The sequence below is a fragment of the Mercenaria mercenaria genome, chromosome 2, assembly GCF_021730395.1.
Source record: "Mercenaria mercenaria strain notata chromosome 2, MADL_Memer_1, whole genome shotgun sequence".
Lineage (NCBI taxonomy): Eukaryota > Metazoa > Mollusca > Bivalvia > Venerida > Veneridae > Mercenaria > Mercenaria mercenaria.
In genome coordinates this window covers 24,541,023-24,568,352 of record NC_069362.1, presented here as the reverse complement: position 1 = coordinate 24,568,352, position 27,330 = coordinate 24,541,023, and the positions used below count along the sequence as shown (strand labels likewise).

Genomic DNA, 27,330 nt, shown 5'->3' with positions numbered 1-27,330 from the left:
CTCGGACCGGTAAGAGAGCATTATGACGTCAATTATGACGTTGCGATACATTACTCCTCAGGTAAACGAAGTCCAGTATAATATCTATTAAAATATATCAATGAGCATGTCAGAATGAAAACAATCAAGGCCTTCTTGTTATTTATCGTCTAATTTACCATGGTTCATCGTTCAGATGCTTCAGTATTTAACCACTCTGGCTAACGCCCACATGGTTCAATTCCTTCAAATCTGAACTCTGAACCGTGGTAAATCAGACAATAAACAACTCGAAGGCCTTGATTATTTGTTAATTATAATGCATCTTAAATACCACATTTTCACTTCTGCAACTGGGAAAATGGTATCTTTGTATTCTTCATGTGTTTAAAATGCTGAACAACAAATCAAATCAAGATAAGTAACTCAAGTTTAGCCAGGTGGGAAAATTCTCTCACATTCCACATCATAAAAATACATAGTACAGTATCAACAAAGTATCTTTTATACCTGTCAGGTAACAAGGGTAATTACAGTAGCATAAAAGCCCAAGTTATTTAAATCAGCAATAAATACTTCATTTTTATTCTTCCCTGTTTTTTTTTCTTGTTAAAAATCCAAACATATTTTGTATTGTATTCAAAACATTCGGCATTGTAACAAAAGGACTGTACTTTGAAGAAAAAAAAAAAAAAAGAAATGAAGGCCATTATTCTTCCAGCCAGCATATATCTATACCCATTTTTTAATTTCGGGCAATCATATTTTAAGATATCACAGGCAATATTTCAAGATAAATTTCTCTCACAGGTATATACTCATATCACACCAGGTGAAATTTTTACAAATGTTTTCAAATCAATCTACCTAATACAGATACATAAACATTTCTGTAACTGTCTGCTATAGAAACGTAAGTACAGTTAAACCTAGCTTAAAAGTAACACTAACCTCCAGATTTTGGCTAAAAATGCTCTTTTTTTTTTTAACTGAAGTTCGGTCATATTATGAACATTAGAATATGAGTTTTTGTTTCTAAACTATCTTTAACAAGAGCTGTCCGTAAGACAGCCAAGCTCGACTATTCGAAATATTGTCACAGAAGCAGGAAATTATTACCCAAAATGTTAAATATCAAAAGAGTTTTAAGTTCCGAAACGGAAACATAATTTGACCAAAATGCATATTAGAGTTATGGGACTTGATGCTATCAACTAGTTTTATAACCCCGAAGAAACATGTTAAGTTTCAATTCCATATCTGCATTAGTTTTGGAGATAGTAACTTGCATGTAAAACTTTAACCAGAATTTTCTAAGTCCAAAAGGGGGCATAATTTGCTCAAAATACATGTTAAGAGTTATGGAACTTGACCCAGTGAGGTTGGTAACTGACCTAGAAAAAGAATAAATAAGTTTCAAATCTATATGCCTTTTAGTAATAGCTGTTTGTACTTTCACGCAAAACTTTAACCAGAATTTTCTAAGTCCAAAAGGGGGCATAATTTGGCTAAAATACATGTCAGAGTTATGGGACTTGATTCTATCAACTAGTTTCATAACCCCGAAGACACATGTGAAGTTTCAATTTAATATCTGCATTAGTTTTGGAGATAGTAACTTGCATGTAAAACTTTAACCAGGATTTTCTAAGTCCAAAAGGGGCATAATTTGGCTAAAATACATGTCAGAGCTACAGGACTTGACCCAGTGAGGTAGGTAATTGATCTAGAAAAAGAAAAAATAAGTTTCAAATCTATATGCCTTTTAGTAATAGCTGTATGTACTTGCACGCAAAACTTTAACCAAAATTTTCTAAGTCCAAAAGGGGGCATAATTTGGCTAAAATGAAGGTCAGAGTTATGGGACTTGATTCTATCAACTAGTTTTATAACCCCGAAGACACATGTGAAGTTTCAATTTAATATCTGCATTAGTTTTGGAGATAGTAACATGCATGTAAAACTTTAACCAGGATTTTCTAAGTCCAAAAGGGGGCATAATTTGGCTAAAATACATGTCAGAGTTATAGGACTTGACCAGTGAGGTAGGTAATTGATCTAGAAAAAGAAAAAATAAGTTTCAAATCTATATGCCTTTTAGTAATAGCTGTATGTACTTGCACGCAAAACTTTAACCAAAATTTTCTAAGTCCAAAAGGGGGCATAATTTGGCTAAAATGAAGATCAGAGTTATGGGACTTGGTGCTATCAACTAGTTTTATAATCCCGAAGACACATGTGAAGTTTCAATTCAATATCTGCATTAGTTTTGGAGATAGTAACTTGCATGTAAAACTTTAACCAGAATTTTCTAAGTCCAAAAGGGGGCATAATTTGCTCAAAATACATGTTAGAGTTATGGAACTTGACCCAGTGAGGTTGGTAATTGACCTAGAAAAAGAATAAATAAGTTTCAAAGCTATATGCCTTTAAATGATAGCTGTATGTACTTGCATGCAAAAACTTAACCAAGGTGTGACGCCGACGCCGACGCCGACGCCAGGGTGAGTAGAATAGCTAGACTATTCTTCGAATAGTCGAGCTAAAAATGCCAAATCAAGAAGAGAAAAACATGCCTGAGTCGGGAATTGAATCCGGGTCACGGGGGCAATAAACATATTCCTGCGGTCATAACCAATATACCATGTAGGATTACGTCTTGAAAGCTTCACAATTAAGGCAGTTTACCTCTGGTACCCTGTTAACCCTTTTCAATTTTGAATGGAAAAAATAAGCTAATTCTTATGTTTTTCCATAAGTAACTAAGTTTCAAGGTCTTCTTAAGAAATATTGCAATAATGTTCTGATATTTAAAAAATCTTCTTTTTTTGTTGATTTCAGTGCTTTGAATACTTTTGATTAGAAGTTATTTAAAGAGCTGACTATTTCTTTTTCAGTATAATGTTTAGTGACAGATATTAGAATATTTCAGTAGTCCAAAATAGTGTGTAGCTTCCAAAATCACTTACTTCATATCAATCTCAGTTTTTAACCAAGATAGGTAAAGGGAGGTAATAAAATTTTTACAAACTTGCATTTCTAATGAATTTCAGCTGAATGTATACCAGTAATTGTCAATGGAAATCTTTTGACAAATATAGTACAATAGTTATTACATTCTTATCATTCCTTTGGTGAAAGATATTTATTAAACTTATACTTATGCTACAATAACTTTGTCCTGGTTGGGTAACCAGGATTGGAAAAAACAATGCCTGTGAAAATCTAACATTAGTTAGTTTAAGGTCTCTGTGAACTAAAGTAAGTGTAAATGATCAATTGTTAAAGTTTCCAACAAATCCATTACTTAAGAAAAATCTGATTAACCACCTTTAAAGACTAACCTCCTCAGAGAAAACATCTGTTACTAAAGATCACAAGTTTAATTTCTAATTTTCAAACATTTGCAATTATGTACTGTAATCTGTCAATACAGACAATTTGCAAGTACAGACCATCTTTGACTTTCCATACAATGGTCTATATACACAGGTTCAACCATAGAACCTCATGCCAGCATTGAGTTTTTAAAACAATCATGATATCAGCATTTTTCTTCTCAAATTATAATGCTTGGTGACTAATGTAGGGTATGCACTATACCATTTTGATTTTCCAGAGTTTGAATGAAGTACAGCTGTCAAAACATGTACTTATGTATTTCAAATCAGCCCAGTATCCGCAGTGCATATCCCCAAAACTGGTACCTGATTGATATTTATATGGTATACAGATTTTTCTAAACTCAATGAGTAGTGTTATTTCTAGAGCGACGCAGCCGGGCGCCCCGCCCTGCCCTTTTTTACTGCCGCCACGCTGCCCTTAAAATGTGCCCTCTTGCCTTTGATCTTCTGCTAAATCCCGCCAATTTCCCTGTTGACATGCCTCGACGTTTTTTGATCAGCAAATTACGTCACGGTGAGTGCACACAGATAATGAGAATCAATGAAGTGTTAAAACTAATTGATAAAGAGTATGGATCCTGTGAAATGTCAAAAAGGCGTGCGTAAGCGGCCAGCTGATTACCGAGCACCTGAAAAGTGCCCTAGATTTCTCTGTGCAAAATTTAAATAAGACCGTTGTTTAGTACAATAACAAGTATAATGTCAATGCAGTTTGATTCTACTGTAATTTAAACTAGAAAATGCACAAATTTTAATGAATATCGAAAGTAAGTTTAGAATGTCCGTTCACGAGTCTTATTTCTCCCGATGTCGTATGCAATTTTTCCATATTTCCATCAAAAAAGCTGACAGTCGGGGTATTTTTTATGATGAGAAACATCAAAATTTGAGGAACTATCTCTGGTTTACCCTAGTTAGTCATGTAAACTGAGTAAAAACTACTTTCAGACAACATTCCGAAAGTGTACCAGTATCCGGGTAGTATATTTTGGATATGCGTTTTAATAAACTTTAACCTGACTGTAATAGCACTTTTCTGTTAATGAAATATTGATGAAAGACCTGGTCAATACAACATGACTTTTGATAATTATTAGTTTACAATGTGTCCTGAAACAGGCCTTTAACTATGTTGTTTACAACATGATTTGGTTTCAAGGTTAAGCTTATATTAAGGCCCTCCACTATTTCATATTCATATGAATAAGTTGACATTCTTTGTGACATTTTTTAAGAGAAAGGCTTGAATGGTTTAACCTAAACTATAAAGTAAGTAAAAAGCTTTTGTAAACTTTTTTACTGGTTTTGGGAAGATTTACCACTTTATTCTGTGACATTTCTTTTAAGTGTGCAATAAAGATAAATGGAATACCTATTAACTATAGACATCTAGAAATGCAACTACTACTATGGTAACTTTCGCGTATAAAACAGCACCCTGCCCCTTTCGGACAGCACCCTGCCCTTTTTGAGCTCTAGAAATAACACTAATGACTGATCCAGAATAACACTTCAAAGACAGTCCGAGTTACCTATATGAAATACTACTGGATATTAACTATGTTACATGTACTTAAGTGCTTTATTATATACAGATATATATTAGAACAAGGAGTGACAAATTATACCCCCACAATATGGCCTTGTCACAAAACTAAGTCATTGCCAAAGCCGAACTTGCTTGACCTTTGACCTACTGACCTCAAAATCAATAGGGGTCATCTCCTGGTCATGATCAATCTCCCTATGAAATTTCATGATCCTTGACCTAAGCGTTCTCAAGTTATTGTACGAAAATGGTTTAAATGTTCCGGGTCATTATGACCTTTGACCTTTTGAACTTGGAATCAATAGGGGTCACCTGCTGGTCATTACCAACCTCCCTATAATGTTTCGTGATCCTAGGCCAAAGCATTCTTAAGTTATTATCCGAAAACCGTTAAAAAATTTCCGGGTCACTGTGACCTTGACCTGTGACCTACTGATCTCAAAATCATTAGGAGTCATCTGCTGGTCATGATCAATCTCTCTATGAAATTTCATGATCCTTGACCTAAGTGTTCTCAAGTTATTGTATGTAAATGGTTTAAATGTTCCGGGTCACTATGACCTTTGACCTTTTGAACTTGGAATCAATAGGGGTCATCTGCTGGTCATTACCAACCTCCATATTAAGTTTCGTGATCCTAGGCCAAAGCATTCTGAAGTTATTGTCCGAAAAACGTTAAAAATTTCCAGGTCACTGTGACCTTGACCTGTGACCTATTGATCTCAAAATCATTAGGAGTCATCTGCTGGTCATGACCAACCTCCCTATTAATTTTCATGATCCTAGGCCAAAGCATTCTCAAGTTATCATCCGGAAACTATTTAACTGTTTTGTGTCATTGTGACCTTGACCTTTGACCTACTCACCTCAAAGTTGAACTTTAATTGTATTTTATCATTTTACACCCATATACTAAAATTTATGATCCTAGGCCCAAGCGTTCTCAAGTTATCATTTAACTGTTCCAGGTCACTGTAACCTTGACCTTTGACCTACTGACCTCAAAGTCGAACAGACCGACCGGCCGACAAGCTCACTCCTATACACACACACACACCCCCAAACTTCATTTTGTGGGGGTATAATAATATTTGTATAACCCTAGTAACAGGGATAAGCACTGTCAGTTTTCACTAAGTGACATCAATATTAGTTTTTCATTACACATGATAATACAAGGAACATCAGCTTTTTTTCTGCAATAAACAAAAATTTATATTTATTCATGACCAAAATTTCAAAAAGGTCTATGGAACAGCATTTCTCCATGCAATTGTGAATCACCCCTTGTAGTATTAGGCTAAGATTTTCATAATTATAAACATTCTCCTTTGCCGCCAATACCTAATGGTGTTCAGATTAATCAGAATGTTGGCAAATCACAAACAAATAGTTCATGTCCTACTCATCAAAAAAAATCTGGATTCTTCCATGAAATTCATGCAATATCCAAGCATTGTCCAAAAATAAGCCAAACTAGAAATTGCTTTTGTAAAAAAGCGCATGTCTCCCCCAATGCAAAGTCCTATAGGCAAGAAGTCAATAGGGGTCAGGAGCAAAAGTCAGACACTGATGGTTGGCTGCAATAGGGATCATCTACTTGGCATGTCCAGTCATCCTGCTAAATTTCGACACTCTTGGCCTAGTGGTTCTCAAGTCACTGTTCAGGCTCCTGTGACCTTGACCTTTGATCAAGCGACCTCAAAATAAATAGGGGTCATCTAGTCTGCATGTCCAATCATCCTATTAAGTTTCAACATTCTAGGTCAAGTGGCTCTCAAGTTATTTCCAAAAAATGATTTTACATGACTAGGCGCCTGTGACCTTGACCTTTAATAGACTGACCCCAAAATCAATAGGGGTCATCTACTCTGCATGTTCAATCATCCTATGAAGTTTCAACATTCTGGGTCAAGTGGTTCTCAAGTTATTGATCGGAACTGGTTATCAATGTTCAGGCCCCTGTGACCTTGACCTTTAATGGGGTGACCCCAAAAACAATAGGGGTCATTTACTCTGCATGGACAATCATCCTATGAAGTTTCAACATTCTGGGTCGAGAGGTTCTCAAGTTATTGACTGGAAATGCTTTTCCATGTTCAGGCCCCTGTGACCTTGACCTTTAACAGAGTGACCACAAAATCGATAGGGGTCATCTACTCTGCATGACAAATCCTCCTATGAAGTTTCATCATTCTGGGTCAAGTGGTTCTCAAGTTACTAACCGGAAATGGTTTTCAATGTTCGGGCCCCTGTGACCTTGACCTTTAACAGAGTGACCCCAAAATCGTTAGGAGTCATCTTCTCTGCATGACCAATCATCCTATTAAGTTTCAACATTCTGGGTCAAGTGGTTCTCAAGTTACTGACTGGACGGAAGGACGGACGGACAGGGCAAAAACAATATGTCTCCCCCAGAGGGGGCTGGAGACATAATTAATAATCCAGAAACAGACTAAAAATATTGAAATTTTTAAAAATCATAGGGCTTAAAATAGCTGAAATTCATAATGGATTTTAAATATCCAATCAAAATATTCTTTTGGCATTAAACTTACCACTGATCAAGATTTTGTTTTAGTATTTATTATCACCATTACAGGACTTATGAATGAATGTATTGTATAAATCAAGATAAAATCTTGCTACTGAATAGGTTAAAGGCACTGACCTCCAGACTTTAGCTAAACAAGAGCTGTCCGTAAGCCAGCGCGCTCGACTTTTCTCAGTGCTTGACTCTGAATTAGAGCTTTGCCAGTAAAAAAAAATCCAAGTTAAAAAGGGACATAACTCTGTCAAAATTCAACCAGAGTTAGAATTGTGTCTCCTGGTGTAGACTTTGATAGTAAATAACTATTTTGAGTTTCAAGTCAAAAGCTTTAATAGTAACAGAGATATCTGACTTTATCTAAAATTTTAACAAAAAATTCTAAGTTAACAAGAGCTCGTCGAACACGAAATGCCCCCCTTGATGCATTTAGTAATTGCAAAAGGAACAGAAATTATATGCTCACTGTAAACAAAAGTTCTACCATTCTGGTTTAATCTCGCCTTGACCTTTAACCTATTAACCTAACAAGAGATTACAGAGTGATCTTGGCGCCATCCACTGAGCCATTTTTGAATGTTCCAAATTTCAAGACTAGCTCAAGGTCAAAATCAAGGTCAAATTTCATTTCGGTACAAAACAATGTGTATGTGGTCCAAATTTGAAAGCTGTGGCTTGAGAAATGTGAAAGTAGGTCACTAGATCAATTTCAAGGTCAAAGTTCATTTTGGTAGACAGAACTATGCATGTGCTTCAAATTTGGAGGCTGTAGCTTGAGAAATGTGAAAGTAGGTAATAGGCAAAAATTGATGTCAAATTTCAATTCAGAACAAAAAAATATGCATGCGGTCCAAATTCGAAGCCTGTAGCTTCAGAAATGTGAAAGTAGGTCACTAGGTCAATCTAAAGATCAAAGTTCATTTCGGTACACAAAACTATGCATGTGGTTCAAATTTGAAGGCTGCAGCTTGAGAAATGTGAAAGTAGGTCACTTGGTCAAAATCAAGGTCAAATTTTATTTCGGAACACAAAACTATGCAAGTGGTCCAAATTTGAAGCCTGTACCTTCAGAAATGTGAAAGTAGGTCACTAGGTCAATCTCAAGATCAAAGGTCATTTCAGTACACAAAACTATGCTTGTGGTTCAAATTTGAAGGCTGTAGCTTGAGAAATGTGAAAGTAGGTCACTAGGTCAAAATCAAGGTCAAATTTTATTTTGAAACAAAAACCTATGCATGTGGTCCAAATTTGAAGCCTGTACCTTCAAAACTGTGAAAGTAGATCACAAGGTCAATAACAAGGTCAAACTTTGTTTCAGCACACAAACCTAAGCATGTGGTCCAAATTTGAAGGCTGTAGCTACAGAAATGTGAAAGTAGGTCACTAGGTCAAGATCAAGGTGAACTCATGTCAAGGTTCATCTTGCCACTCAAAACTATACATGTGGTCCAAATTTGAATGATGTAAGTTATGGAAATGAAGATTCTAAGTTTTTCCCTATATAAGTCTATATGAACCATGTGACCCCTGGGACGGGGCCATATTTGACCCTAGAGGGATAATTTGAACAAACTTGGTTGAGAACCACTAGACGATGCTACATTACAAAATATATAAGCCATAGTCTTTGTGGTTTGGACAAGAACATTTTCAAAGTTTTTCCCTATATAAGTCTATATAAACCATGTGACCCCCAGGGCGGAGCCATATTTGACCCTAGGGGAGTAATTTGAACAATCTTAGTAGAGGACTACTAGATGATGTCATATACAAAATATCAAAGCCCTAGGCCCTGTGGTTATGGACAAGAGGTTTTTCAAAAAATCTTCCTATATAAGTCTATATAAACCATGTGACCCCCAGGGTGGGGCCATATTTGACCCCAGGGAAATAGTCTGAACAATCTTGGTAGTGGACCACTAGATTTTGCTACATACCAAATATGAAAGCACTAGGCCCTACGGTTTTGGACAAGAAGATCAGAAACCGTTTAAATGTTCCTGGCCAGTGTGACACTGACCTTTGACCTAATGACCTCAAAATCAATAGGGGTCATCTGCTGGTCACGGCCAACTTAACTATCAATTTTCCTGATACTAGGCCTAAGCGTTCTTGATTTATTGCCCGGAAACCATTTTACTGTTCCTGGTCACTGTGACCTTGACCTTTGACATACTGACCTCAAAATCAATAGGGGTCATCTGCTGGTCATGACCAACCTCCCTATCAATTTTCGTGACCATAGGCCTAAGCGTTCTTGAGTTATCATCCGGAAACCGTTTCACTGTTCAGGGTCACTGTGACCTTGACCTTTAACAGACTGACCTCAAAATCAATCTGCTGGTCATGATCAACCTCCCCATCAACTTTCATGATCCTAGGCCCAAGTGTTCTTGAGTTATCATCCGGAAACCGTTTTACTATTCAGGGTCACTGTGACCTTGACCTTTGACATACAGACCTCAAAATCGATAGGGGTCATCCGCTGGTGATGACCAACCTTCCTATCAACTTTCATGATCCTAGGCCCAAGCATTCTTGAGTTATCATCCAGAAACGGATTTGTCTACATTCCGACCGACCGACCGACCTACCGACTGACCGACCAACCGACATCTGCAAAACAATATACCACTCCTTCTTCGAAGGGGGGCATAAAAAGGGACATAATTCTGTGAAAATTCAAATCAGAGTTATGGGGATTGTTTCTCCTGGTGTAGACTTTGATGGTAAACAAGTATTTTAAGTTTCAAGTCAATAGCTTTGATAGTAACCGAGATATTTGACTTTATAAAAAACTTAAACCAAAAATTCTAAGTTAAAAAGGGGCATTGTTCTGTCAAAATTCAAATCAGAGTTAGGGAAATTGTGTCTCCTGGTGAAGATTTTGATAGTGAATAACTATTTTGAGTTTCAAGTCAAAAGCTTTAATAGTAACAGAGATATTTGACTTTATCAAAAATTTTAACAAAAAACTCTTAAGTTAAAAAGGGGCATAATTCTGTCAAAATTCAAATCAGAGTTATGGGGATTGTTTCTCCTGGTGAATACTTTGATGGTAAATAAGTATTTTAAGTTTCAAGTCAATAGCTTTGATAGTAACCGAGATATTTGACTTTATCAAAAACTTTAACCAAAAATTCTAAGTTAAAAAGGGGCATAATTCTGTCAAAATTTAAATCAGAGTTGTGGGGATTGTTTCTCCTGGTGTAGACTTTGATAGTTAATAACTATTTTAAGCTTCAAGTCAATAGCTTTGATAGTATCAGAGATATTTGACTTTATCAAAAACTTTAACCAACGGCGATGGCAACGCCGGGGCAAGTACAATAGCTCTACTTTTTCTTCGAAAAGACGAGCTAAAAATGATCTTTCTTTCAAACTGAAGTTTGGTCATATCATGAATATTAGAATTTGAGTTTTTGTTTCTAAACTATTCTAAAAATGCTAAATCAAGAAAAAAAGATGACCGCGCCGGGAATTGAACCAGGACCGCTGCAGCAATAAAGAAGTTTTCCGCTGTCGTTACTAATACCGCTATAGAGGATTTAGTGTTCAATGTGCGTTAAATATAGATAATTATAATCGAGGTAATTTACCTCGAGTAAAGCGTTACAAACGCTTTTCTATTTTCATCGTTAAATGTAATGAAAACAACTTATTTTCACGTGTTTCCGTCTGTCAGTATTAAAGTTTCAAAACATTCTTAAGAAATACAGCATTAACTTCTACATACCTAAAACAAATCGTTTTTTTTTTTTGGATGATCTGGAGGCCAGTGACTTTAACAGTACTTTGTACAGTTTCAATCTCATTTTCACTATAAACCTTACATTGTAAGTAAGTTGCATATTAACTGCAAGAAGGTAATATTGACAACAAAAAGCTTTGTAAACCAGACACAGAGTCAGCCACAATTGTTAAACAGACATGACATGCTGCATGAATTTTTCTTGTGCAAGAATCAATAGGGTTTGTCTGACTGTCAAAGACTGTGCTCATACATGGCAGAATAGGATGTAATTGGATCAGAGTAGCTTCAGATATAATCCTGGAACATCTAGGATACTGCTACCTGTGTGCATTGTATCATTTCTGGCCCAACAGGAGATTTATAAATCATATAAAACAGTTTTATGGTTGTAATTATATTTATGGTGTAACTTAACTTTCTTTCTTTCAATCTGTTCATTAACAACAATAAAGCAGATCTTGCCTGGCAGGAATATAATAATTAGCTACTTCAAAAGATACTGGATCTCTCACTTGGATTCTACAGCATGATTTATACCCAGCTAATCTACTTCCTTGAATGATGGCATTATTGTTTTATTTTTTCTTCCTTATTTTTATGGTGAATCAAGAGTTTTGTGTCTGTAAAGCTCCCAATGTCACTGTTACTAAAATGTACTTCCATTTCCTTTCATCAACTTTATCAAAAGTTTTACTTTAATGCAAGTTGGCATCTAAACAGGAAATTAAACTTACGTGGGACTTCATTTCTGATGTTTTAAACAACAGAATTATAATACTGCAGTTATGCAGTGCATTGATCTTCTTGTGATTTCATAAATGATAATCATAACTTTATAATGTCACCATCAACAGGAAGCTTTAGGAAGTTGCACATATTAATCTGATAATACAAAGCCAGTCTAAGGGAACATAATTATGTACTCTTCATAGTTAACTGATTTAAGGAGAGGTAATATTGACAAATTCAGGAAGAGTGAAAATATATGAGCCGTGCCATGAGAAAACCAACATAGTGGCTTTGCGACCAGCATGGATCCAGACCAGCCTGCGCATCCGCGCAGTCTGGTCAGGATCCATGCTGTTCGCTTTCAAAGCCTATAGCAATTAGAGAAACTGTTAGCAAACAGCATGGATCCTGACCAGACTGCGCGGATGCGCAGGCTGGTCTGGATCCATGCTGGTCGCAAAGCCACTATGTTGGTTTTCTCATGGCACGGCTCATATACTAAGACAGTTGTCTGATTAGGATTATTATGTATTTGGACACTTGACTTTGAACTGATCTGACCTAGTGACCTACATTTTCGCCCCATATGATCCAGTTTTAAACTTAACATAGTTCTATAATGACAACTATTCTGACAAGGTTTCATACAGATCATGCAGAAAGACTGATAATATGGTTTTTTACTTAATCTAGTGACCTATATTTTGGACCCTGATGACACAGTTTTGAACCTGACAAATATTTCATAAAAATAAACATTCTGGCCAAGTTTCACACAGATAATGTAAAAATATGGCATATGGTGTTTTTATATGGTCTGACAAGATGACCTAGTTTTAAACCACTTCATACAGACATACATTCTGACTAGGTTTCATACTGATCAGTTGGCAAGTGACCAAGCATTGCAGTGGCAATACAGAAGTCCCCTACTGGTGGAAAACTTTGTTCGTATTCGTCCCTTGTGGTTGTTGGCAACAGTGTTAGGACTAAAAATGCTTCAAGGCATTTAGGAGCTAAGAAACAAAAACTATTTTTACTTAAATTCAATAGTGACCTTGACCTACAAGCACAGATCATGTACATGACACATTATCTCATCATGGGGAACATTTGTGTGCAGTACTAAGACATTTCATCATTGCATATAAAAGTTATGGAGCGGAAACAATTTTACTTCACCTTCAATACTGAACATGAACTTTGACTGAAAACTATGTGTGACACATATACCGTGTTCAGACTACGTTTTTAATCCTATATTAACTTGGGTTTATTTTTTAAACTCATTTGCGTCCACACTATATGTGGTGTAAAACGTGAATTATGTAAAGGTCAAGTGGTTTCAATAATGTAGCATTAAAACTACATCGGGAGGTGGTTTTAATACTACATTAAAAAGTAATACTACATTATTTTACAAGTGTGAACGCAAATGTGAGTTATAACTGGTTTTACAATCCCAAATCCACAGATCTTACCTTTTGGCGGAAGAATACCATGTGTTTCTCTTTTGTATCAAAAAATTGATGCTATGGCTGGCAAAAGTAGTTGGAGTGTTGATGAAACAAAAACATTAAATTGCGATATGGAGTCATGCTGATGCTCAAAATGGACTACAGATGGAAGGAACAGAAATTCTTAGATAAACACAGAAGTTTAAACATTGATGACTCCTTCTTGTTTCTGTTAGCCTCCTTCTTTGTAACCATTTTTGCTTATTGCAAAATATTTGTTTACTTTCAACATTGCATGTATATATTTAAACCACATTTCTTTGCCTAGTGTGGACGCAAACTAGATTATATTTTGATGGGTTTTAAATGTCAAATACCAATTATATCCAATTAGTGCCTGATAAAAATAAAACCGATCTGCTAGTGTGAACACGGTATTAGTCTAATCATAAGAAACATTTCTGTGTAGTAATAAAAAAAATCCTTCAATGCAGTTCAGTTATGGAGTGGAAAAAAAAATTTGCTTGACCTTGCATAGTGACTTTGACCTTCAAGCACAGATCATGTGCTGACAAATTGTCTCATTGTGGGGATCATTTGTGCACTAAGACAATTCATCTATGCATATAAAGTTATGGAGCTGAAACAATTTTGACTTGACCTTCAATATGACTTTGATCTATGACCTACAAGCATATGACCTACAAGGATAAGTCATGTACATTGCATAATCTACATATTGCTCTCTATTCACATACCAAGTTTTATGAACCTAGCTTGAATACTTAATGTGTAGTTGCAGAATCCAGATTTGTGGATGAACAGACAGATGGTACTGACAGAGAGCATTTCCTATAGTCCCCTCCAGAGTTCCATTGATAGGAGACTAAATAATGTAAACAAGGTATTTCTTTTCATTAACCTAGTGACCTAGTTTTTAACCCCAAATGATTCAGTTTCAGCTTTGACCTAGATTTCATAAAGACCAACATTCTGACAAATTTCAAAAACACCTGGTAGAAAATATGGCTTCTTTTGTGTTAACAATGTTTTTTCTATGACTTGACCAAGTGACCTAGTTTTTGAACAAAAAGGATCACGATCATTTTGACCTTAAAAAGACAAACATGCTGAATGGGTAGAAAAAAGGCCTACAGAGTGAAAACAAGGTTTTAAGTTGATCTGACAAAGTGACTTAGTTTTTGATGCCAATATGACCCAGTTTTAATCTGACCTATACTCCATAAAGACAAACATTCTGAATAAGTTTTGTATATATCAAGATATAAAAACAGCCTATAAAGTGTTAAGAAGTGTATTTATGATTTTCTTTTACATAAAAATGTGGTTGCTATGGCAACAAGTCCAAGAAGAGCTGTCTGTTGACAGCGCGCTCGACTATTCGGAGAATTGATGGAAGTATGGGGTAAAATTATTACCATAGATTTTCAGACAAAAGAAAAAAAATAGATACGACAAACAATGTTCCTATATTTGTGGATTTGGATAAGTCTTGCACTATATGGCAATGTGCGACCACGTAAGCAAGTGTTCAGTTTCAAAGCCATAAACTGTAGAATCATTTAATTTTGTGGTTTTTGTCAAAACAGCAATTTCGTGGGGATATGAATTTGTGGATGTCAACTATTGAACAGAAATGAATACGAAATTTACTTGTTCGTTGGGATTAAATTTCATGGACTGACTCAACCATGAAAATTAGTCCCCCACGAATATTAATGATTTCACAGTATAGTCAAAATATAGAATGGTATGAGTTACTTAACTAATTTCTATGTCAAACAAGAGTTGTCCATAAGACAGCATGCTCCACTATTTGGCAATTTGACAGTAAAATGGATTTATGTCTCAATAAGAGACCTCTACTTTAAAAGGAAGATACACCAAGATATAAAAAGACCCTACTACTCAGAGGGGTTTAAGGTCAAGTATGGAATGAATACTGATATTCTTCATTCTTATGGAATTAAATTATTACAGAAAAACAGTCCCAAGAAACTACATTAAGTTATATCCAGAAAGTAAAGATTGCCAAAAATCTTTAAGTATGAAAGGGGAATAATTCTGTCAAAAATACAATTAAGAGTTATGGGGATTGTAACCAAACATGCAGATAATGATTATAAAGAAATATCTTTAATTTCAAGTCATTATCTTTTAAAGTACCAAAGATATGTCTACAAACGAAGCTTTCGAAAAAATTTAACATGAAAATAATTCCAAGTATAACAACTTGGTGACCTTGACCTTGGGTATAATGGGCCCTGCACATACTTTGTTTGTATGCTGGACAATGTTTATGTGAAGTTACAGTAAGATATAAGCAATAGTAACAAAGATATGACAGGAAAAAAAGGCTGCCGAAAAACTTTAACCTTAAAAATAACCTAAGTGTAACACCTTGGTGACCTTGACCTTGGGTATATTGGGCCCAGCCCTCCCCTGTACATACCTTGTTTGTATGCTCGACAACGTTTATGTGAACTTACAGTAAGATATAAGCAATAGTAACAAAGATATGACAAAAGAACAAAGGTTGCCGAAAAACTTTAACCTTAAAAATAACCTAAGTATAACACCTTGGTGACCTTAACCTTGAGTATAATGGGCCCAGTCCCGCACATACTTTGTTTACATGCTGAACAATGTTAATGTGAAGTTACAGTAATATATGAGCAATAGTAACAAAGAAAAACAAAGGTTGCCAAAAAACTTTGTGTACTGACTGAGAATCAAGTTTAAAACAGAAATATATATTAAAAATCATAGGTACCCAGGCTTGATCTTGAATTATCTGCCCTTGAAAGTCAGAAAATACTAAACAAGAGCTGTCTGTAAGACAGCGCGCTCCACTATTCAGGGATTTGACAGTAAAATGAATATATGTCTGAATAAGAGACCTCTACTTTAAAAGGAAGATACACCAAGGGGCAAAATTCCATCAAATACACAAATTTGAGTTATAAGGATTGTTACAACACATGCAGATGATGATGATAAAGATATATTTTGAGTTTCAAGTCATTATCTTATATAGTACAAAAGTTATGTCCAGAAAACAAAGTTTGTAAAAAAAATTAAGTATAAAAGGGGAATAATTCAGTCAAAAATACAAATCAGAGTTATGGGAATTGTTACCACACATGCAGATGATGATGATAAAGACAAATTTTAAGTTTCAAGTCTTTATCTTATATTGCATTAAAGTAGTATTCAGAAAGCGAAGACTGCAAAAAAGTTTAAGTACAAAAGGGGCATAATTCTGTCAAAAACACAATTAGAGTTATGGGGTATGTATTAACACATGCAGATGATTATAAACAATACTTTTAATTTCAAGTCATTATCTTTTAAAGTACTAAAGATATGTCTATAAATGATGCTTTCGAAAAAATTTAACATGAAAATATTTAAAAGTATAACTCCTTGGTGACCTTGACCTTGGGTATAATTGGCTCAGCCCCTATACATAATTTGTTTGTATGCTGGACAATGTTTATGTGAACTAACAGTATGATATAAGCAAAAGTAACAAAGATATGACAGAAAAACAAAGGTTGCCAAAAAACTTTAACCTTAAAAATAATCTAAATATAAGACCTTGGTGACCTTGACCTTGGGTATAGTGGGCCCAGTTCCTATACATTCTTTGTTTGTATGCTGGACAATGTTTATGTAAAGCTACAGTAAGATATAAGCAATAGTAACAAAGATATGACAGAAAAACAAAGGTTGCCGAAAAACTTTAACCTTAAAAATAACCTAAGTGTAACACCTTGGTGACCTTGACCTCAGGTATAATGGGCTCAGCCCCTACACATACTTTGTTTGTATGCTAGACAATCTTTATGTGAACTTACAGTATGATATAAGCAAAAGTAACAAAGATATGACAGGAAAACAAAGGTTGCCGAAAAACTTTAACCTTAAAAATAACCTAAGTATAAGACCTTGGTGACCTTGACCTTGGGTATAATTGGCCCAGTCCCTATACATACCTTGTTTATATGCTGGACAATGTTTATGTAAAGTTACAGTAAGATATAAGCTATAGTAACAAAGATATGACAGAAAAACAAAGGTTGCCGAAAAACTTTAACCTTAAATATAACCTAAGTATAACAGCTTGGTGACCTTGACCTTGGGTATAATGGGCTCAGCCCCTACATATACATTGTTTGTATACTGGACAATGTTTATGTGAAGTGACAGTAAGATATAAGGCGTAAAAAAAATTGTTTGTTTCCGGTATCCCGACCTACCCTAAATTTTTGGCCCGACCCTAAATGTTTTTATGGCGTTGGAGAACATTTTTTTCAACTTTTTAACAAAAAGTTGCAAAACTGCACTTTTTATGCTTTAAACATGGCAAGTGATGTTAATCAAAGGCCTGAAGGGCCTGAGAGTCGGCTAATGATTGATGTACTGGTAGTATAGTCTACCAGTTTCAGTTTGGTTTTAGTTTTTTTCCCCAACTGAACAGAGATTTTGTTACAATAGATGAAATGGACATTCAATCGATGCCTAGTAAAACTTTGATTGACATTATACAAGTATTTAAACCCAATATATTTCTCTAAAATTGAAGAGTGGTTCGCAAAAATAAAAATGTTGAAAGTACAAACTACAATTTGACAGGTGACACTAAGATACTGCCCATGACTATAAATATTTTTCCAGTAAACATTTGCCTCCGGCATTACCAAAACAGGCAATTATCGGCTGGTATATATTCGCACATGATAAAATTTGAATATGAAAATTTATATATTGAAATTTTATAGGGCGGATTGCCACATACAATTTGTAACGGATGGACGAAAGAACTGTTCAGATATTTTACAGATAAGGGGCCTGGCAATAACCGTGTAACATGCTAGGTATTGTTTAATCATATTATAAGGGATGTGAATTTAAAGTATACTTTCTTTTGCGTTTAAAGATATGTAAATGTTGCTGAGTGTCAATATATAGTGTCATGAATGTTTACACTGATAGGAAAATTGCGCATTCGAAACTAAGAGAAGTTACTCGGACTAGCTACCAATTTCGGAAAAGATAACCAATATTAATAAATGCAGTTCTTTTTTAGTTAAAACCGTCATTTATTCTATTTCAGACCTGTTAACCCCTTCAAAACATGTCAGTAGTCCCCAAGTCTATGTACATTGTACTTTCAATTATCCGTTTTGATTCATGTAGACAGACAGGCCCAGATTGGGCTGAAAAAATGTGGGTGTGGGGAGGGGTGTTCCTTCCCGCTTTGAACTGCAGTCAGATTTTGAAATGGGCATTGTGGCAGGTGGTAAAAGGGCAAATGTATCAAACTGTAAAGTGGCAATATGGGGGGGGGGGGGTGTGGGAGGATACCCCCTCCTGCAAGTAGGGTTTGGGGTATCACCAAAAGGAAATTTTGAAAATGTAGACCCTTGATACAGCCTTTGGTGCGATTTCTAACTGAAAATTTTATGTTTCAATTTCTAAATATAACCTAGATTCTTTTTAGTATTACAATATTCAAAGTATGAATGACTGTCACTTCATATTTTTACTTTCAGGTCATGCCTCAGCACTAGAATTTAAGTCTGATATTGATTCTTTGTATGTATTATAAAAATAAATTCTAGAATCATTTCTGTTACAATAATATCTATCACGTCTGTTACTTTAATGTTTAAATTTCATAACACAGCTCGATATTTACCCAAAATATTATATCCGGATATGATTACACTTTCTTTTATACTGCCAAAATCTACAGTTTCAACAGTATGTTTTACAAATTGTGATGATATGAAGACAGTTTAGCTGTAATTGGCAGTATCTGACATTGAAGTTTACGGTGAAATTATTTAAATCATTTCATAAAAAAAATTGTTTCGTTTCGTCAAAGCACTCTAACATAGACGATCTACTTTCGATTTCAAAAACTACAAGAAAATACAATTTAATATTTCGCAGATTTGTTTATTTCTCGAAAAATAAGAAATAAAATCATTTTTAAAATCAGTAGTAATTAAACAAATCAGTAAGAGCTCTTTCTCGGGATAATTTATCCGCTTACCGACTGCATAAATCAAGCCATGTGTCATCATGAAAAGCAGAATGGGTGACGGTTTCATTTTTTTTGCGAACCTGAATCGTAAGCAAATTATCCAAACCAGTCAAAATTCCAGAAAGGTTACTATCTAGATTCTTTCTAGTATTACAATATCCAAAGTATGACTGTCACTTCATCTTTTTACTTTCAGATCATGCCTCAGGACTATAATACGAGTCTGACATAGATTATATGTAGGTGTAATAAAAATAAATTCTAGAATCATTTCTGTTACAATAATATCTATCATGTATGTTACTTGAATGTTAAAATTTCATAACACAGCTCGATATTTACCCAAAATATTATATCCGGATACGATTACACTTTTCAGTTTTCTCCAGTTTCAACAATATATTTTACCAATTGTGATGATACCAAGACATTTAGCAGCAATTGGTAGTATCTGACATTGAAGTTTACGGTTAAATTACCTCTTATTTAAATCTTTTCATAAAAAAGTTGTTTCGTTTCGTCAAAGCAGCCAAACATAGACGATCTACTTTCGATTTCAAAAACTACAAGAAAATACAATTTAATGTTTCGCCGATTTGGTTATTTCTCGAAAAATAAGAATTAATATCATTTTTAATATCAGTAGTAACTAAACAAACCAGTAAGAGCTTCTTCTTCCGATAATTCATCCGTTTACTGACTACAAAATTCAACCCACGCAGTGTCGTAGAAGCATTGTTATAAACAGGTCACGCGTGTTCGCCGAGAAGTGTCCAGAATGTAGTTAGGATTCATCCGCGAAGTCTCGCGGAAGAATTAACGTACTGCACATATCTTATTCGGGTCATTTAAAATGAAGCTGTCATAATTCAATTTCATCAATGTGGTAAACTCTTTGATAAGAGACATTCCAATGCTTTCAGAGGTACCCACTCAATAAAATACTAGCAGTATGTTCTGGAACTATATTTTGTCTTTCGCTGGATGTTACGCAAGCTTTGTAAGTCTGCGCAATTCATAAAATGCACAGCACAATAAATTTGTTATTTGCGCAATGATTTTAAAGATTATTTTTTGAAACGGACAGGATAACAAATGGATAATTTGGCTAATAAGTTAATATGCAGTTTTTATTTGAATTTGTGAACATCATATTTGCTATTTTGTGACAAAAGGGCATAAAATTCGTTACCATAATCATATGCGCAAATGTATTACCAAATTCCGCAAAATCGTTATGCGTGTTTATGCTTAATGAGTTACCGCGGAAGAAAATACATGGCTTTATTCGAGTATTGCACGATTACAAGTCATAAATATGACAGATTACATCGTATATTGGTCATAGCAAATAGGCTTGACATAAATGAACTTCATTCGATCAATAATCTCTTTGAAATTAGAGACAATCCAATGGAACTACATCACTTCGCTGTGTTGTGAGGCCATTTAAGAATGAGAAATCGTGCGATAGCAAGGACTCGTCAAACACTTGACAGCGTTTAGCCGACTCAAAAATCAACTTACTGATGCTCTAAAGGCCCTTATTTGTAATCATTTTTTGACACAAAAATAATTTCTGAAAAGTCTGCCTTAATAAAAAAAAATTCCCAAAAAAAAAAATTTTCGACCTACCTACCCTAATTTTTTTGAGCATGTTACCGGAAACAAAGAATATATTTTTAGGCCTAAGCAATAGTAACAAAGATATGACAGAAACACAAAGATTGCCAAAAAACTTTAACCAAGAAGGGTCACGCCGACGCCTACACCGGGGCGAGTTGTATAGCCCCCCTATTCTCCAAACAGTGGAGCTAAAAATCCAGTTTTCAAGGGCAGATAATTCAAGATCAGGGCAAGAGAACTGTGTATTTTAAATCTTATTTCTGTTTCAGACTTCATTTGCAGTCAGTAAAGTTTAAGGAAATTGGGTCCATGATAAAGACTAGGACTTTGCGGTATCATTTTGTCATGTTCATAGTTAAGGACATTTGAAACAGTCTCTATATTAACATGGGGCAAAAAATTTCTTCCAGAAAGAATTCCTTCTTTAAACTTTTTTTACTGACAGAGAATCAAATCAAAAACAGAAATATGAAATAGAACAAACCTTAGGAACCCAGCCTTGGTCATGAATTATCTGCCCTTGAAAGTCGGAAAATACTGAAAAAATCTACTTTCAAGGGCAGATAATTCAAGATCAAGCCTGGGTACCTATAATTTTTGATACATATTTCTGTTTTAAACTTGTTTCCTAGTCAGTACACAAAGTTTAAAAAAATTCTTCCTATGGGAAATTTAGTGGGGCTAAAAAGGGCCATAACTGAGCTAAAGTCCTTGTCCTAGTTATGTAGTCTTGCCTGCATAATAAAATTATGTAGACTATGATGGTAAACAAGTGGTCAAAGTTTCAAAGCCAACTGATGAACAGGTTAGGTAAAATATGGACTGGTATGAAAAATTTAACTGATTTCCAAGTCTAAAAAGGGCCATAATTCAGCCAAATTAGTTGACAGAGTTATGTATTCTTGCCTATAGCTGGAAAATCATAAGAAACACAAGTGTTCAAAGTTTCAAAGCCACATGTCAAATACTTTTGACAAAAAGCTGACTTTTACGAACCAGAGGACCCTATAAAGATGCTACAGACCAAGTTTGATGAAGATCCATCAAGTTCATGAGAAGTTCTTTAAAGGTTTTTCTATTTTTAGCTCTGGTGGCCCCGTTTGAACCATTTAATCAAACTTCATATAGGTTCATGCCATGATGCTGCTGACCAAGTCTGGTGTAATTCTGACCAGTAGCTTCAGAGGAGAAGATGTTGATGCAGGATGATGGACACCAGACCATCCACCTATACTAATCAAAGTTCAGGTGAGCTAAAAACTACAAGATACTTCTCTTCTTTCTACTGGAGTTTCATTTGAAGCAACTGGTGCTGTGTGACAGACAGTGGGTGATCAGAAAAGCTCACCTTGAGCACTATGTACACAGCTGAGCTAATTATTAATTATTCCAGTCAAACCCCTTTTAGAAAATTTAAATGTCTAGAAATGTGGTGGGGAGTAGCAATGTTGTAAGAAAGGATTTGCAAAGAACTTGTTTTCATTTATGAAAACAACAGGAATTTACCCTACTTCATTACAAGGTAACTGCAAAAAATTCTTTGATGTTATCACATACCTGTTTCATATGGAGCCTGACATCTTTAACATCCTGGGACTCTCTGCCTCCTGACACATGGAAACGCAATGGCTCTCTCTGTAATAGTAAAAAACAATGATCATTCTCTATGTGTTCATGTACAGGTTGCTTTTTCTGTTTAAGCTAATTTATGAGATTATATTTCAAGCTTTTAATATGATATCTTATTACATACATACATACATGTAGTTCCAATCTCAGAACAAGAAAATCAACAATTAGTCAAAGCATGTACTTATGTACCCCAAAAAACTTAATACTTTATATTCTTAGTTACATTTATAAATATATACTTCAAAACTTTCTGAAGAATTTGCTAAGACTGCTAGTATTCAAAACAATTTGTGTACGGCTGCTTGTAGGTCAAAATATAGACAAGAATGCTAATATATGATACAGATGCCCCTGCAACGTTTTTTCTAGCTAATTTGGGAACATAGCCTATACCCCCAAAATTGGGAATTTTGATGCGTAAATGTTCTGAATTGGGAAATACTTAGTCCCGTAGGATATAGTAAGGATGTGTTTAAGCACTTTCTCATACACTTGTTTCACATTGTACAACCTCTTTAACATACTTCCATAACAAAATTGTCCATAATTTGGTCAATGTTTGTGCGATTTTGATGAGATTTTTTTCAGAATGTAGATTGGGAATTTTTGCACTCATTTTGGGAAAAGTACATACTTTTTGGCATTGGGAATAGAGCCGAATAACGGCTATAAAAACGGCTGAAAAAAAACCCTGCCCTGCTATCTCAAGTTAGAACAAAGAAGTTTGTTTTCTCTGAGTAATGATACATTGACAATAGAATATTATGACTAAACCCTAAGTGAGACATTGTCCGTTAGAGCATTTGCTATAAAATATGTTATACTAAATTTTTTATGCCAAACTTTCTTAATATCCATTAGCGTATCAAGAAGTTCCGGACAAGACCAATCAATACAATGCACATAAAAATAAAGACTGGACAAGATAAATGATATAACAGTTTTTACCTCTGGTTCTTGCAGGGAGGAGACTGGACCCTCAGATGACGACGCCATCTTTCTGAAATTAATAAGAGTACAGTGAATCACCAATCGCTAGATTTGGCAAGGGGATGGACAAAACGTTAAACTTATCAAGGCTGAAATTTTTAATTGCTAGAGTCAGTCCTTGTGCCTGAGCCATCGATGCATGAGTAAGCAGTGTTTAATTTTAGCTCAATTATGTTTTATGGATTATAGCAAGGATGTCAATGACATGCAATTTTATGAGCATGCCAACAGCAATCATTTTATACTTCAATAATTATGTTGATACAAATTGACATTTTTAGAAAATCATTTAGTCTCCTTTGGTCTTTAAAAACAAGAGGCCAGGCAAAGTACCATTCACTTGGCCTAATTTTTGTCTTACTACTATTCAACTTAGTGACCTAGTTTTTGAGAGAAGATGACCCAGCTTCAAACTTACCCTAGATTTCATCAAGACAATACATATAAAATGTGCTATCAAGAATGTTAACTAATTTTTTCTATGATTTGATCTCGTTGTCTAGTTTTTTTTTATCCCAGATGAACCAGATCGGATAGAAAATGTGGCCCATGAACTGTTTACAATGTTTTTCTATGATCTGGCCTAGTGTTTGATCCCATATGACCAACTTTCAATCCAGACCTAGATTTCATAAGCACAAACATTTTGAAAAGGTTTGATGAGGATCAAGTACAAAATGGGGCTTCTGAAGTGTTAACAAAGATGATAACCAAGTAACAAACTCGACCGAAGTTTGATATCAAAATGAGTAAGAATTATGAAACTTATTCTTTCATTCAGCTTGCAGAAAATTGTAAACAAGGTTTCAACACACAATGCTGACTCTGGGGCTATAGCAATATCTCTTGTCACTTTAGTCATGGTGAGCTAAGGCAAGAGGGCCATGATGACCCTATATCACTCATGTGAGTTTAGTTGCTTCTTTGCTTACGCTTCACTAACAAAAACTAGGCGAGTAGGTCATGGTAAAGATTATTCAAGATATTCTTATTATTATTATACCAGATTTATATAGCACCCTTTTCATGATAGACACGTTCAAAGGCGCTTTACATATAGCAAACGCAGCCAAACAGGGCACGAAATTCATCCTCTACCAGTACAGACACAGATCGATCTGACCAGAGGGACAGAGTGAGATAAAGCCCCCAGAACAGATAGAGAGAAATCCTTTTTAGATACAGACTTGTCCAGCTAACTTAGCCTAGCTCTTCTGCGAATAGACAGTCTGGTTCTTTAACGTGCCTGGTGTATAGCACCGATACACGCGAAGCCGTCTTTCCAGGGAAGAACCAGTACAGGCCTCTAAGTTAGGTGGGAGACACTCAAGAGCATCTCAGAAATTTCCAGTGCCTGGACCAGGATTCGAACCCCGGACCTCTGGATTGATAGTCAAGGGTGTTACCACTAGACCACCGGCCCACCTATGTTAACTAGATAACTACTGAAATCTGTTTAAAAATTAAACTGGTTGTCCAAATTTCTTTGCTGTAGCTTCAAAAACAAGAAAGTAGTTCACCGTTAAGAATATTAAAGATGAGTATTGAAATCAATATCAAAAGTTATTAATGTGGTCCAAATTTCTATGCTGTACCTTCAAAAACAAGAAAGTAGGTCAGTAGGTCACAACTAAGACAATTCAAGATGAGTATTGAAATTTGTATCAAACATTATGCTTGTGGTCCAAATTTCTTTGCCACTGCTTCAAAAACAAATAAGTCTATGTAAAAAAAAGGCACCACCCAGGCGAGGCTGGGTCATTATTTGAACAATCTTGGTAGAGAACCATTAGAGCATAACACATACTAAATATCTAAGCTCTGTGCGTTATGGTTTAAGACAAGAATTTTTTAAAGGTTTTTCCCTGTACAAGTCTATTTAAACTATGTGCCCCCCAGGGCAGGGCCATATTTTGTCCTCCTTAATGCAAAAAGGTACCAAGTGCCTTCTTTATTCATATGCTCATGGTACCTTTTTGTATTAAGGGGGATAATTTGAACAATCTTTGTAGAGAACCACTAGATGATGCTACATACTAAATATCAAAGCCCTAGGCCCTTTGGTTTGGGACAAGAAGATTTTCAAAGTTTTTCCCTATATAAGACTATATAAACCATGTGACCCCGGGGCAGGGCCATATTTGACCCTAGGTGGATAATTTGAACAATCTTGGCAAAGCCATTAGAGCAGAACACAGAACACATACTAAATATCTAAGCTCTGGGCCTTATGGTTTAAGACAAGAATTTTTTAATGGTTTTTCCCTGTACAAGTCTATTTAAACTATGTGCCCCCCCAGGACGGGGCCATATTTGACCCCAGGGGGATAATTTGAATAATCTTGGTAGAGGACCACTAGATGATCATGATACTACATACTAAATATCAAAGCCCTAGGCTCTGTGGTTTTGAACAAGAAGATTTTCACAGTTTTCCTTATATAATTCTATGTAAACCATGTGACCCCCCTGGGCGGAGCCATATTTAACCCTAGAGGGATAATTTGAATGTTCGGTAAATATCTGTTTATTTTTTTAGGACAGATTTATTATTCTCATGATCAAAGTATTGTTTGAAGATTCAGGAAAACATCTGAAATTCAGAGCTCCAGATAAGCTGCGTATTTGCGCAATTAAAATTGCAGAAAACCCAACTGAATTCATACAGCGTGCGTACTGAAACGCAAGTAAAATTCCTAATACCCAATTCGTAAAAAATGGCTTGCGTATCGCATTTTCCTTATTACTAGAACGGGTACGAGACTTTAACACTAGATTTGACTGACTGGTTATACGTTACCGCAGAACAGATTGAAGTTTATCGGAAAAATCACATGACCATTCAGTCGACTGATCAGTGTTATTTGGACGCTTTGTAAACAATTTTACGCCAATAAAATGTAAAAGAGGTTGCAGAAAAAAACATTGTTGCAGCACAAACAAACAAATTAGTGGGATATTTTGCAGTTCAACAATGACAGTTAACTGTTTGTGACGATGTAGTGTCACCAATACTGGATGACATCTTTTGGGAGAACGCATATTGCAGTGACCACATCGTTCGGGATATTGTGGATGAACTGATCTCCGACTGCATTAAAAGTGAAAAAGAAAACAACAGTATGGAACATTCATTACAATTTTAAATACATTTTTGTATTAAACATTGAAGGGTGCCATTAAAGTACTTAGGTATTTAGTCAATCCTGTTTAATGATATATACCATGTATACTGTATGCAAAAAAAATATTCAGTTGTTATTGCGAGATTGGTAAAATACCCAATTGGTTCTAGCAAATACCCAATTACTTCTGAAAAGGCTGGGTAATGATATTATTTTTACCTAATTCAAATTTCCAATACCCAATTCAGACAAAAAGTGATTGGTAAATACCCAATTGCACCAAAAGCTTATCTGGAGCTCTGGGAATTACAGAACTTGTGTATTGTAGAAAACTATATATGTGGTGTTGTGTACAATTTAGAAAGCTGTGTTTCTTGATTATAGCATGGAACTGTATTTTAGGCTAGGTGGTATAAGATTTATATCATTTTTGGAGTATAAATATATATATATCTCTGAAG

At 35.2% G+C, this 27,330-nt stretch overlaps 1 protein-coding gene across 2 annotated transcripts in view; it reads right to left on the bottom strand.

The window, feature by feature from the left end:
- The window catches only part of LOC123563530 (uncharacterized), a 234,387-nt gene that overhangs the window by 204,611 nt on the left and 2,446 nt on the right, over positions 1-27,330 (bottom strand). For both annotated transcript variants that reach the window (XR_008368906.1, XM_045356374.2), the window contains exons 2-3: positions 23,703-23,754; positions 22,680-22,757 (exon numbers count right to left, since the gene is read on the bottom strand). Coding sequence is in view for 1 of the 2 variants with exons in the window: in XM_045356374.2 (XP_045212309.2) it covers positions 22,680-22,757; positions 23,703-23,750 (126 nt within the window). In the remaining variant the exon portion in view is untranslated. The remainder of the gene's footprint in view (positions 1-22,679; positions 22,758-23,702; positions 23,755-27,330) is intronic.